At 43.1% G+C, this 13,886-nt stretch overlaps 1 protein-coding gene across 2 annotated transcripts in view; it reads left to right on the top strand.

Moving 5' to 3' along the window:
- The window catches only part of JARID2 (jumonji and AT-rich interaction domain containing 2), a 224,286-nt gene that overhangs the window by 89,568 nt on the left and 120,832 nt on the right, over positions 1–13,886 (top strand). For both annotated transcript variants that reach the window (XM_069853704.1, XM_069853703.1), the window contains exon 2: positions 8,407–8,542. In XM_069853704.1, the coding sequence (XP_069709805.1) occupies positions 8,407–8,542 (136 nt within the window). The remainder of the gene's footprint in view (positions 1–8,406; positions 8,543–13,886) is intronic.

Below are 13,886 nucleotides of genomic sequence, written 5' to 3'. Positions count from 1 at the left end.
AGAAGGATTTAGACCAGTTCACCTACATGGGAAATGATGCTGGAATTGTTTTATTTTCTGCCCAGGAGGCATGCATCTCTATACACCTACCCTTTCAAAGATAATTCAGTGTGTATTTTAGTTGATGTTCCCTTTTTTGAAAATAAGAATAAAAAACCCAAATAAGGAACCTATATGTCATGACAGAGCTTTAGCTAAGGCGCTAATTGGCTACAAGTGATGGTCAAACAGAAGATCATACTTTGTCAAGGCTATGACCTACCTGAAATGTTGCAGGCGCTGTCCCTCCAACAGACATAGCCCCTGTATATTTCCCTTTCACTCCCTTAAAATTCATTGTGGAAAAAGGAGGGGTTGGTTCATCTGAATGCAATGAGGTAGTGGAGGTTTACAATAGTTATATCACAGGAAAGTGGTTTTAGTTTCCTGAATACCGTCTGTGATGTCCTCCCTTTGTTACAGTGACTGCCATGGTTTGGTGTTGGGAAGGGCTAGCATCCCGCCAAGCACGGGCCGCTGCTAAAAGGGGCAATCCTGCCTTTCTCTCTGCCCCAGCAGTTGTACCCATCTAGCCACGTGGCTAGTAATAAGGGAGCTCATCTGGCTGAAAACGCACTTTTTTCTCGTCTTGGGGGGAGATATTTTGAGTCTTTTCCCCAGTCAGGCTGGTCAAATGGCCCCAGCATAGGGGCTAGCACGAACGTTGGGGCAGGTGCATCCCATATGGCAGCAGGTGAATTCATTTAAGCCTGTTGTGAAAAACGTTCCCTCAGTCTGAATAATTATCTTGTACCTTCACACCTCTTTCTTCCAGAACTCTTGTCACCCTCTGCTTTTTGTGGCTTTGTTCTGTGTGCTGTCAGCTCTCATCAGGCCCCAAACTTCTGATGCTCTAGGTGCAAAATGGTTGATAAGATTCCTGGTCATAGATGTGGAGTCACTGCTGTCAGTGTGAGATGGTTCAAGTTGAAGTCCTGCTGCAGGCTGATAAGTTAGGAGACTTTAGACCTGGCTTTACTCTGAATTTGTTTGGGTTCAGCCTTATTTTTTGAACTGTTTATCTTGACAGATGAGCATGGGAAACAGTTGATGTCTTGCGGCTTTCACTGGTTTCATATTGAGTAGTAGTTTTCTAGAGGTGTAGACACTTTGCCAAGGTCCCTGAGTTTATGTAAAAGAAACAATTAACGCATGAACCAGATATTTTTAAATATTTTCTTACTAGGGTAAGATGAAGTTAGAAATTTTTGGCTTATGCCTCGATTTTGGTAGCCCGTATGAAGACACTAGTGACTAGTGACTTGTGTTTGGAAATTTTCACTCTAACTCTTCAGCCCTAATTTATTCTTGAAAGAGCAGGTTGAAGCTCATTGGCTTGGAAGTGTCTTAGGTCTTTAGTGACCCAAAACCCAAAGCGTTTCTCTCCCATGCTGCTCTTACAAGAATTTGGTTTGGAAGGAGGAAATGCAGTCCTCAGTGCAGCAGGACATGGCAAACGAGTGCAAACCAACAGGAGATTGCAGGGGATGAAAGCTGTAGGAGAAGTGCTAAAGCAGGAAGAAAAGAGATTTTTATCTTCCTCCATCATTTTTTTGCCGTGTTAACATTGGTTCTGCTAGGCAGGAGCTGTAATGTAACATGAGTTCTTTGGAGAAGTTTTCTGGAAGTATGAAGGAAAAAGTTGCTGTAATTACCAGATGCACTTAAATGCTGCAACAGAACGATTAATAAAGAAAATTTCCCCTTTCTTCATGTTAGTTAGCACATTTTAAAAACATGACCTATTTTCCTAAACTAGACAGAACATATTACATTTTCCAGAAGGCATGAGTCACTGTACTATAAAGTCTCCAAGCTATATCAATCTTCATCAACTCAAGCCATTCATGAGGGTTTATTTTTTCTCACTGAATATAAGCAGTTTATTTTAAATGAGAAACTGCTACATCCTCTCTGGGTAGTTAAACTTAATTAAAAATAAGTGTGAACTTTATTCTGAGAGGAGAAGGGAGTGGAGGGACATTGATAGTAAGCAATGGGATACTGCTGTGGATAAGTATGGGTATATCCAGTTTGCATGTTGCTGTGCTTGGCTGCAAGAAGTCCAATCAGCACAATAGCTGCCGGAAGGAGCAGAAAATCTTTATTTATACAGCTTCAGTTAAGTACATTAGAGCCTGGTTTCAAATCATTACCCTGGAAGTTCAAACTTTTGCTAGGAGTTTCTGCTGAGAACAGCTTCTTCTGTCTGGAACGGCCCTCTTGCTCCTACGAGTTATATTGAGAGTTTCCATTGATGGGCCAACACTGGGGTTTTCCTGTGCGAGTAGGATGCTCATTCGGGGTGATGAGAAGGTTGATGAAATTTTGCGATACAGTGGAGACCTCTGCTAACGCAACAGGGGAAGTACGTGTATTGATGTAGTAGTAAGACTTCGCACTCTCTCGTAAAGTTCACCCCGTGCCCTATGTATGCCAAGGAAGCGGGCTTTGTAAATGAATAAACGTGCTAATTGCACTTAGCAGTGGTAACTCGCCCAAGACTGCTCGGAAGATCTCTTTCAGCCTTAGAAGGCGTATCTAGGTTTTCCACCAATTTCTCTTAGGTCTGGTTTTTAGGGAAAAACAGGTATAACTGTTTTCCATTGATAACACACAGCCAAAAGGCAAAAATCTGTTGCAGGTCTTGAATCTAGTAAACAGACATTTCCATTTTGGTCCTTCAGCTGAAAAGGAATTTATATGATCTCTGAAAATGTGTTGTCTGGTTTTCATGCAAAAGATAGGGTTTTGTTTTGTTGCTAACTAAACACAGAAAAAAACCGCCCTTTGAAATAGTTCTCCTTCAAAAATATCCTTGAGGAAAGGGTAGGAGCTTGTGGTTTATTTTTCCCATTGCTTCAAAATGACCTTCTTGCATCTGCGAGAAAGACTCTCTGGGGGCTGTTGAACCATGAAAGCATATTCATTTAGGGCATTGGGTGCCACAGTGACTTTAACTGAGCATTGGCTGCAGCACTGGAAAAAGAAAAAAGAGGGCGTTTGTGTTTTGTTGTTTTGCTTTCTGCAACCTGGCATGAAGAATGGGGTCAGGAGATGCGTGCTTGGGAAAGACCCAAAGAGAGAGCTGGAAACAGGCCAGCCACACTGAGTCATAACACACATGCTTACAAGTGTCTTTGTACCTTACAGAGTCCTGACTTTTCAAATAAAACCATCACTGCTGTTAAAGTATTTACATAAAAGTAAACCAAATAGCATGGAGTGCTGCATGCATTCTCCCTTGTTCCAGCTTTGTTTTTCCCCTTGAACTGCGACTCCTGTTTGCTTAAGGCAAGGCTGGGCCAGGCTCAAGAATGCTGTATCTGGTGATGAGTGAAGGGAGAAGCTCGAGTTATGCATACGTGTGGGCTTCTGCTGCATCTCAAGGAGCAAAGCTGTAGCAGGGCCTGATGTTTCACCTACGCAGGAGGCAGGCAGTGTGAAGCCTGCCCCTCACTTCTGCCTTTTTTTTTTTTTTTTTTTTTTAGAATTTGAGTCTAACTTCAGAAATAGGAGGGTTGTACGCAGGCAGCAGAACTGCAATGAACAAATCCTAACCTGTAGGTGAAAGGTGAACGTGGTAGACATTTTGATTTAAATACATATATAGTTTGTATATACACATATTAATTAATGTATATAATACATTAAATATACAACAGATATACTATGCACATAGCAAAACCACACATACATAGATTTCTTCCCAAATTAGTAGCATGTGGCAAGTAGCCTGTTGCACTTTTCTACAAACTTCACATCTACAACTGCAGAGATGAAAGCAAGCTGGAAGCAAGCTGCCAGCAGCAGGTAGTGTGGAAGAGAGCTGCTCTGCTATCCACAAGGTAGCATTCTGTGCAGGAACGTAGTGTGTAGGTAAAAGGAGTTGCGTTCCTCTTCCTCATCCCCTTGAATTGAACTTGCTGAACTGTTTTTGGCTGCCCTGATAGCTGAAGTTCAGATCTAAATCTACAATGTGTTGTTTCCCCGAAATGGCACAACAAGGAAGGTGGCATGATTAATTTTTTTAGCAGTTTAAAGGAAATGATGCAGTTCTGTTTCTTAATTCTCCCCCAAGGCTTCCCTGGTTGTTTGCATCTGGTACTTTTTTACTGGGTTTATAAGCTAATTTTACTGTCACATTAGGAGGCAGAAATCATCTCAGCTTACATGCACAGTGAGGGCTATGGGCTTGCGGTTATTAGCCTACAGTTTAAGATGTTATTCAGTCCTTTTTGGGGCTTAAGTAGAAAATGGACAATCCATTAGTTTCCCCTAAGTTATTTCAATGGCTAATTACTTGCACAGTTGCAGAAATTGTTCTTTAATTCTGTCGTACATTTTTCTGCATTCAAGTTCCAGCTGTTGGACAGTATTATACCCCGCTCTGCCAGCCTAAAGAGGCATCTATTATCAAATTTCTACTCCCTGTGGAAATATTTAAAGGCAGCGTTTGAGTCTTTGCCTTAGAGGTTTGGGTTTTTTTTGTTGATTTGTTTTTGAGAAGTTACATAGATTAATTTCCTCAGGGCTTTCACTGAGGATTTGTCAAAATGGTTCTTCTGGGTGCATGTTCATATTGTTTTGCTGAAGTGTGATAACTCTTCCAGTTGCTGGTGTGAGTGCGGAGTGGGTTGCACGGCAGCTCTCCCTCCACTGGCGTGATGAGGCAGAGACGATCTGACCCATGTAATTATGGTTAAACGTGTCGGGAGCTGGAGCTACATTGCCAGCAGAGCAGCAGCTCAGCTGGGCTCTGAGTCAGCTGCTTTCTGGCTTGCGGCTGCTTTTGTGCCGCAGGCTCAGGGAAAGATGCTGCCGACGATTGTGAAACCTTTTTATTGCTCTTGCATATGGAGCTGTGTGAATGCGGGTGTTGGCAGCGGCTTAGCCCCTTATTTTGCTGACCTTGGATAACACGATGTTGGGGAACTTGAGGACCTTCTTTTCAAGCTGACTCATGGGTGTGGGAAAAGCCCAGAACAGAGCAGTATAGGCAGGAGGATGGCTGCAGACTCAACGCGATTGGACTGGTGGGAGCTCTGATGTGGAGAGACTTCCCCTGTGCACTTTTCTGCTTGGAGTGCTGCTATTATAGAGTGGTAGTGAAGTCAATATGGTTCACCTTGAGTTTTACAGCTTCACAAATTATGCGTGGTGTGAAATGTTACTGCACCTGAACCAGAGGAGGTTCAGATTGGACCTTAGGGAAAAATTCCTCACTGAAAGGGTTATCAGGCACTAGAAAAGGCTGCCCAGGGAAGTGGTTGAGTCCCCATCCCTAGAGTTATTGAAGAGATGGGTAGATAAGGATCTCAGGGATATGGTTCAGTAGTGGGCAGGTATGGTTGGACTTGATGATCTCAAAGGGCTTTTCCAACCTAGTGGTTCTATGATTCCATGCATTGCTTCAGAGGTTGCTGATGGAGGCCTTTGCTACTGCCTCCTGGAATCCGTCTCTTCACTGGTGGCACTACAGCCCACACAGCCCTCGGGCCAGTGGGGAGGCAGAAGCATCTCCTGCAGCAGGGCTGGAGCCTTCAGCTGGCACCAGGCGGGCATCTTGGTAGACTTGTCCCTCAGAAAATAGAGTGCTGGGTTACACACCATCCTTTCACACATTCTGCACATCGTCTGGAGAGAGGGTGCTGACTTCAGGCTATTCACAGGAGTACTTTGAGAGGGTAGCCTAGACCAGAGGCCAGTGCTGTATGGTGATCGTCTCCTTCCTTCCTACGTAACCAGCGTGTCTTGGGGTATGGCTTGTGCATGCCGGACGTCACATACCTGCTGCAGTCGGCTGCTTGGTCAGCATATGCTGATTTAAAGATCAATTCTGTCAGCAGCAACAGGGTTGCTGCTGAAACAGCGAATACCGCCATGTGCTCCTTGCAGTGAGCTGTCATGACAAAGTGGGTTTACGTAGGATTCATTTATTTCAGTTTTTAATGGTTTTGGATGCATTTTTTAGCAGAGATGAAAGGGCCAGTGGAATCAGGAACCAATGGGTGTTTTCATGCGACTTCCAGCTCTTCTGGGATTGCAGGATCTGGTGGAGGAAAGGGTTTGTTTATGGATTCAGGAAGGGACTCACAGGAGAGAGGCCTCAGGCTGGCAGGGGCGAAGGTAGGCAAAGGTAGGCACTATGTTTCTGAGTAGTTGCGAATGCCCCATTCCTGAGATGTTCAAGACCAGTTTGGACAAGGCTTTGGGCAGCCTGGTCCAGTGGGAGGTGTCCCTGCCCGTGGCAGGAGGTGGTTGGAACTGGATAGTCCCTTCCATTTCAAACCATTCTATGGTTCTGTGATTACCCATGTCTCTTCTGTGTCTGGCTTAAAGTGTACAAAAATACAGGGTGATGGTTTTTATTACCTCTTGTTAGGATTTCTGAATAACTCATCCAGGCTTCAGACTAATGAGCAGAGTGCCTGGCTGTTGGACTCTTCATCTTCTTCCTTGTGTTTGCTGTCCAGTATATTAGGAATACAATTAGGAGTACAAATGCCGGTGAAGGGAGCAAGCGGTGGCCGCAGGTCTGTGTCCGTACTATGGGCAGGTGCCAGAGATGTTTTTGACCATTTTCTAACTGGGTATCATTCCCTTGAGGATTTTATAAGTATTTTCTGTGACAGTAGAATTGTGTGACATCTCGCCAGGCCCTTGTTGATGGGATTCCTGTCCAAGTTTCCTCTCGGTACTTACCAGTCAGTGGGAACTGAAATGGAGTGTCTTTGAGCAAGCTTTGTGAAAATCGAGCAGGCGACAGCCTGCCCATGTTCAGTGTCACTTCTGGTTAGGGCTGAAGTTGTGTTGGCAGCAAAATGGTAAGCTGGAGTTGTTTGTGTATACCTCTGTTGACAGAACAACTGGATGTATCAGTCCTTTTAAAATGCCCTCCCCCCCCCGCCCCCCCCCTTTTTTTTTGTTCTGGGTTGCTGTGAGTGTTTGGTTACAAAATTTGCCTTCTTGGCACAGAGCTGCCTGTGCTCTAAAGTTCTCTGGGCATAGCTCAGCCTTTTTCAAAGTGTAGTAGCTTTCCCTTGTGCAAAATGTACATCCTGCTGCCAGAATGCTGGCTGCTTTCACTGTGCTCGTTGTGTTGCCTTTCCCTCCCTTTTTAATTTTTTATGTAATATGTCATAAAATATTTTGGGTTTTTTTTTGAGGGAGGAAGTATTTTTGATCACAATTCAGCAGGCCAATGCCAATATCTGACTAGAGTAGCACAGAAAAAGGTATCAGTGGTCACGCTAAACTATGCTTATTTTGTTTGAAGTAGAAGTTGGTGGTGTTGGTCACTTCTTTGATACAGAAGATGGTATAAACTGTCCTGCATCCTGGCACGGATTGCTGATGGGGCTTTTTGGTGTTTCCAGTGGAGTGTGGCCGCATGCTGTTGCACACTTACCTAAATAAGGCCTGCCTAGAAGTCTTAATCTTTTTGCTTGGCAGTGATGTAGCCCTTGAGGAATTCAAGGGCAAGATTGCTCAAATAGAGATTTTTAAAGACCCCAAGACGATTACAGGGCTTATGAAAATAAGATGACTTACCTGATCTCACTTACATATTTATGTCTTTATATCAATTTGCTGACTTAATTTATTTGAATGCTAAAGGCTTTAGGGAAATGCTTTTCCAGGGAATTAATCTTTTAACTAAATCATGTACTAAATATGACATACACTAGTATTCCTTTTGACAATATAGCATTTGTCTCCTAAAAATAAAGTAGAAAACATGTGCCCCATGGACCAAATTCTACTTTGCTTTATGCTGAGATAAATTCAGAATAACTTTATTGCTATCAATGTACAGCTTCATTGTAACTCTGAAATAACTGCAAATCATTAAACCAAAGGAAAAAAAAATCCTGAGCCAAGAGGCACAAACCAAGGCCAAAACAGCAATAAGAAAAGTTGGTTCACAAAACTTACCTCTTAAATTTCTGCAACTTGTGATTTAGTGGGTTCTCCCCTCCCTCTTCCACCCCCACACCCCCCCCCCCCCCCCCCCGGCCCTTAAGGGAGAGCACTTCCTGGCTGTGATAAATTTCTCCATAAGGGATTAATTAGGAGGATTTTAACAAATAAGTCGCACCTCCCATCTAACTCTGGTATGTGGCTACTGCTGTTTGGACAATGAAGGATTAGAGGGACTAATGCTCTGATTTGTTGATAATAGTTATATCTCTGTTCCAACTGGTAGACTTCAGGTTGCATTTTGTTACGCAGTATTTTTTTTCACCTTCTCTCTTTGTTTTTTTTTAAAAGTTACTAATTATCTATGTAGCCTTAGGCTATTGGGTTTGGTTTGGTTTCAGACACGTGCAACTAATGTCTCCTTTTCTTTTCCTTCTTCTTTAGGATGACAGCGATGGGATTCCCTGGTCGGAGGAGAGGGTGGTGCGGAAGGTCCTTTATTTATCTCTTAAGGAGTTCAAGAATGCACAGAAGCGGCAGCATGGCGATGGCATTAGTGGGAGCCTCAAGGCAGTGAACGGTAAGCTGCCTTTGTGGTACTGTACTGCTGGGAGGACTCGGTCCTTTTCAGTGTGGTGGTTCTCCTGTCACAGGGATGGAGGCCAGTGCACCGTCTGGTGTGCACCGTGCCCTTTTGATCTGCACAGAAGAACTTGTTTCTGAAGTACTTACGGGCTGTTCAAACTAGGCATTTTACGTTTCTGTTTATGGTGAACAGACTGAGAACGGGGATCAGGATGGAGGGTAGGTATCGGGCTGGAGGACAGGGCCAGGCTGCTGTTTTGAAGAGAAGGAGTCTCCTCTGATTGGTCTACTACTTGATGTGATGAGTGTCTACAGAGAAGGTGCCCGTATAAAGGCGTTTGGCTTCAGGTATCTTGTGGAAGGACAGCTGAACAGAATTCTACCAGTTTTGTGTCATGTAGGTGCAAGAAACTTGCTAACCAGCATCTGTAACTCTGAAGTGACCTCCGTCCTCACTGTCTGTTCCCTGGAGGTGAAATAGTGTAGAACCTACATAAAAAGATTTAGGGGACAAATGCTGGGGCGTTGGACTCCCATAGTTTAACACTTCACAGAGTAGGTGTTTAAAGGTTTTAAAAGGAGATGCAAACAAACCTAGATGACGAGAGCTCAGTCCTTTGGCCAATTATCATCTGTTGCTCCTCCCCTTCCCTTACAGCTTGCTTGAGAAAGCTGTGGTGTCCTGAGAGGTGGATATGAAGTGTATGTCTTTCAGATTCACTCCCTGACACAGGACTCTTTCAAGAAAAGGCTTTGTCATGCTGGCTTGAGCCTTGAAAGTGATGAGTAGCAGGATTCAGATTTCTGGGCAGGCTTATAGTTTTCTCTTCACTTGCAAGAGCTTGTTTGTTTCTTTATGGAGGTTTGTGGCAGTTCCTTTTAGGCGTGTGCATAAGTATACATGTGCTAATGCATTAAAGCAGCAGCTGGATGCTTACTTGGTAGGTTATTCATATTTATTTGTAGCTTGCATTTTTGACATGGTGAGTCAAATTTCACTGCGTTTTCAGAGTGTTATTGCCAACAAGGCAAAATACCGGGGGAATGGCTGGATAACTATAGGCAGCATGGTAAAGTTACTGTATTGCATAAGCAATTGCAAACTCCTTAATCTGATTAAAGGAGACCTCAGACTTCTGAGTTCAGCAATAATATCAAATACTGATGTGATGGAAAGGGGCATCTAGCTTTAGCAGCGAGCCATTAATAAGCTTGGAGGTGTACACAAAACAGTGCTGGCTTTTTCCCCCTCCAACACCTCTGCATCATTGATCTTCTGTCAAGCACAATTTCTCTTGGAAAGTTTCTTATTCCATTGTGGAGGTTTTGTTTAGTCAAAGGAAAAAAGTCTGAAGACGTGAAGCACAGTAATTGCGTGTTAGGAGGCTTTGATGATGTGCCAAGTTACAGAATGACTGAGGTTTTTATGGTGTCTAGTTTCTCCAAAGGGAGCTTAGATGAAAAGTGAGTTGGCTGGGAATGCTGTGTTGATGCAGGTACCAGACATAGAGTATGCCACCAGCTTCCTCTGGCAGCAGCACGGCCTCGCGTCTTCAGAATTTGCCTCTTACATGCAGAACTGGTAGTGTTCAGTGCTTTTTCTTCTGCACAGAAGTAGGTGATCAGTTCTTTGTGGGGGACTAGGTTGGTTTTTTTTTTTTGGAGCCAGAATGATATTCTGTCTTACTCTTTTCCGTTTGTGAAATAATTCTTCAAATGTCTCAGTTCTATTTCAACTTCACTGTCCGAAAGCTTTATTTCTTCACTGATGTTTCAAAAAGTGTTTCATTATACAGAGGGAAAAAGGTTTGCAAAAGGGAGGAGGATTGATATTTTGCAGTGACACTAAGAAAATCTATTTAAATGTGTAATTTGTTCGTTACATCTTTTAAAAAGATGTAACCACGTATTTTCAAATCCACAGTTCTTTGTGCACTGAGGAAAAAGCAGGTCATCCTGAGAAATTACCAAGCCATTTTGAATTTAGGAAAATGTAGTATTTTAAGGGTGATCCTTAGATCCATGATTTCATGCTGTTGGAGTAAAAAACATCTTCTTGCATGTGTCCTTTGTTCCAATGCAACAAGTGTTTCTTGCATGTTACTCCCAAATGTAGAATGCAGCTAGATGTAGTTCTGTGTGAGCAATCACTTTATTAATATTCGGCATCCATAGCTTTTGGGAAGTGGGAGGGGCGCATCTAGCTGAAATAATTTGAAGTTAAATGTGTTCAGTGCCTTTGTAATGCTGGGCTCTCTTGGCTTGAATTCTCGTTAGGGTGCTTTGCCTTGCAAACATAAAAGAAAGGATTGCATCCAGGGTTTGTGCTGCACAACCCTATTGCTGTCCCTAGTGAACTTTAAATGGTATTGCTACTTCAGCTGCTGGAAATTGAATAGGTCACTTTGCAATACCTGGCAAATTGAACTGTTTCCAGGAGTGAAAGGGAGGAGTCTGAGCAGGGTTCAGGATTTCTGATCTCCCTGCTCGGTGTGGAAACATGGATTGGTCTCACATACTTCTGAGAGCTCAGGGACCATGAACAACTAGGAATCAGGATTTGATCTTAGTACCCCCATCTGTAGTGCAGAGAGAGAGTTTCTTTGTTCTGGTTTTATAACTGTCACCCTTTAAATTTATTTATTTATAGACTTGCAACCTGTAATTTGTTTCAGTAGAGGACTTACTTTTGGCAATAGAGGAAGGTAAAATATGCACCAGCCCCTTGCAATGGATCTCTTTAAGAAGCTTTTATGGATTTGAAGTGGCTGAAGTTGCATAAACATGCTACAGAAGTTGCTTTGCCAGCATTTGCCCAGCTGCAACTAAGCTTGCGTGAAAGTGATTGTCAATGGTATTCCAGCTAGTGAGTGCAGTTGTATCACTGTTAATCATTTAGTAGCTGGAATAACGGTGCCTCTTTGATTGATAGTGAGAAAAACAAGTTCATTTTAAATGTGAGAGATGAACCCATTAACAGGAGTCTTTTCTGTACTAAAGTTTCTGCAAGTACTAAGATGGGCTGGTGGTGTCACAGAGACAATTAACTTCCCACGCCTCTCTGACTAATAAAAGTAAAATAAATAAATAAAAATTCAAATTACTTCTGGTGATTGTACGTGTTATGATACCTTTGCTGTCTCTGCCTCGCTATTGAAGTTATTTATTATCCTGAAAACAATCCTGCCATTTTCAGTTTGTGGCTGAAACCCTGCTACCTAAGTGGTTCTGATTTTGTTTGGGGCGTGTTTGCAGGTCTTCTTACTCCTGATTTTTTTATATCTCCTTTTCACCTGATAATTTTTACTTACACATCTGTCTTGACAGTTATTTTTCATCCCATTTTTCTGCTTTCTTTACTCTTATTTCCTACACCAATCTAGAAGGACTTCAGAGACTGGTGAGTGGATGCGTTATGGCTGTTGCATCAGTGGATATATCACATGCACATTTATGTTGACTCTAGGTATTCACAGAGTACAGAGTGGCACCCTACAGTATGCCTTTGTTTGCTGAGTATTCCTTTCCAGTGTGTGAGAATATGAAATCTGAAGGAGATGCTTGTGCGGGTTGTCAAAAAAACTTCTGCAGCCCTAAATGGGATATGGGAACTCTGATTATGGAAACAAGGTCATGTGCTGAAAAACCCAGAGGGACCTCTTTAGAGATTTTGATTACTGCTGCCTGTCATTTGCTTTAGGATTTTAAGAATACAGATTGGTGTTTAGAACTGTGAGACCAATTTTCAGAGGTCCTCATCTAAAAGGAAAACTAATTCCCTTGGGAAATGGTTTTCTTCTTGTGTAACTTAGAATGTGAGATAAGGCTTTAAAAAAGGCGATGAAAGATGAAATTATTGCTTGTGTTCTGTTTATGAGGATAAATCCAGTACCCTAAAAAGATCATATAATGAAGTGAATTTTTATGATATAAGATTTTAAATTCTATTTTTCAAAACCTTTGATAAAGAAGAAATTTGTGAAAGAAGCTTGTTTGTTTCAGGTGGTTAGTTAACCTACAGACATTAGACAAACCAGACATTAGATTTATTCAAGCAGATAGTGCATTTTCAGTGGCTATACTTTGTACTAGAGAAGTGTCATGGCAATTTCCAAAAATGCCAACTAGGTTAAACCTGTGGCAAACATGATCTAGTTTGGAAATCAAATGTACGTGATGGAATTATTCAGTTCAAGGTGAAAGTTTGAAGTCTTGCTCATTTAGTAAATCAAGAGATGAGTGAAAACATGTCATTTTTGCCATTCTGAGAGATTTCACTGTACATTTAGGGTTGTTAAGGTCATTTATTCATTTATGTATGTTCTTTAAACAGAAGAGGAATGGTGTCAGCACTTTGATGGAGGTGCTGGTCATCTATGAACAGCTGTGATGCTTCCTTCTCCCTCATGCCTGTCTGCTCCTGGCCTGAGCCATTCCTTCACAAACGTTGACGTGACTTTTGTTGAAGGTTTGGTTTCCCAAAAATGAAACATCTCAGCACAAAGACAGGAGCCTCCAAGGCAGCCTGTGGTGGCCCTGCAGTGCTGGACCCTGTGGCAGCCCCTGGGCCTGCCCATCCCTTGGCCACGCTGCCATGCTGGCTGCCACGCTGCCATGCTGGCTGCCCAGGCCAGTTGAGACAGGCAGCAGTGGTGTGTGGAAATAGCTGGGTTTTTTATTGCTGCACAGATTTTCAGGCGTAGGGTGGCACGGGGCTGGTTTCATCTGACCCCAGCTTGTTGCTGAAACCTCCTTTCCCTAGCTGCGTAGGTAGTGTCTGAGGTGTGGCATAAAGGTTGTGACAGACTTGGTATAAATGCCTAAACATAACTAAGCTCAGTGATTCATAGAATCATAGAATAACCAGGTTGGAAGAGACCCACCGGATCATCGAGTCCAACCATTCCTATCAAACACTAAACCGTGCCCTTAGCACCTTGTCCACCCGTGCCTTAAACACCTCCAGGGAAGGTGACTCAACCACCTCCCTGGGCAGCCTGTTCCAGTGCCCAATGACCCTTTCTGTGAAAATTTTTTTTCTAATGTCCAGGCTAAACCTCCCCTGGTGGAGCTTGAGGCCATTCCCTCTTGTGCTGTGCATTAGTTGCCAAAAGCCAACTATGTGGGGGTGGGAGCAGCTGCCGGCAGGGCAACCGTGTCTTCTTTGGGCTGAGTCCATGTCTCTTCTCTTCCCACTTGCACAAATGAAAACCCAGTAGCCCTCAGAGAAGTGCTGCAGTCTCAGCTGTGCCCGTATATGCCCAGAATGATGTGTGCCTCCTTCCTCCCTTGTGAAGACATGTAGGCTGGACCACCACCCAGTCTTTAATTTTGAACAT

Source organism: Phaenicophaeus curvirostris, chromosome 3 (genome assembly GCF_032191515.1).
Source record: "Phaenicophaeus curvirostris isolate KB17595 chromosome 3, BPBGC_Pcur_1.0, whole genome shotgun sequence".
Classification (NCBI taxonomy): Eukaryota; Metazoa; Chordata; class Aves; order Cuculiformes; family Cuculidae; genus Phaenicophaeus; species Phaenicophaeus curvirostris.
Note: the sequence above shows the minus strand (reverse complement) of the source record. Positions and strands in the feature narration are given on the sequence as shown.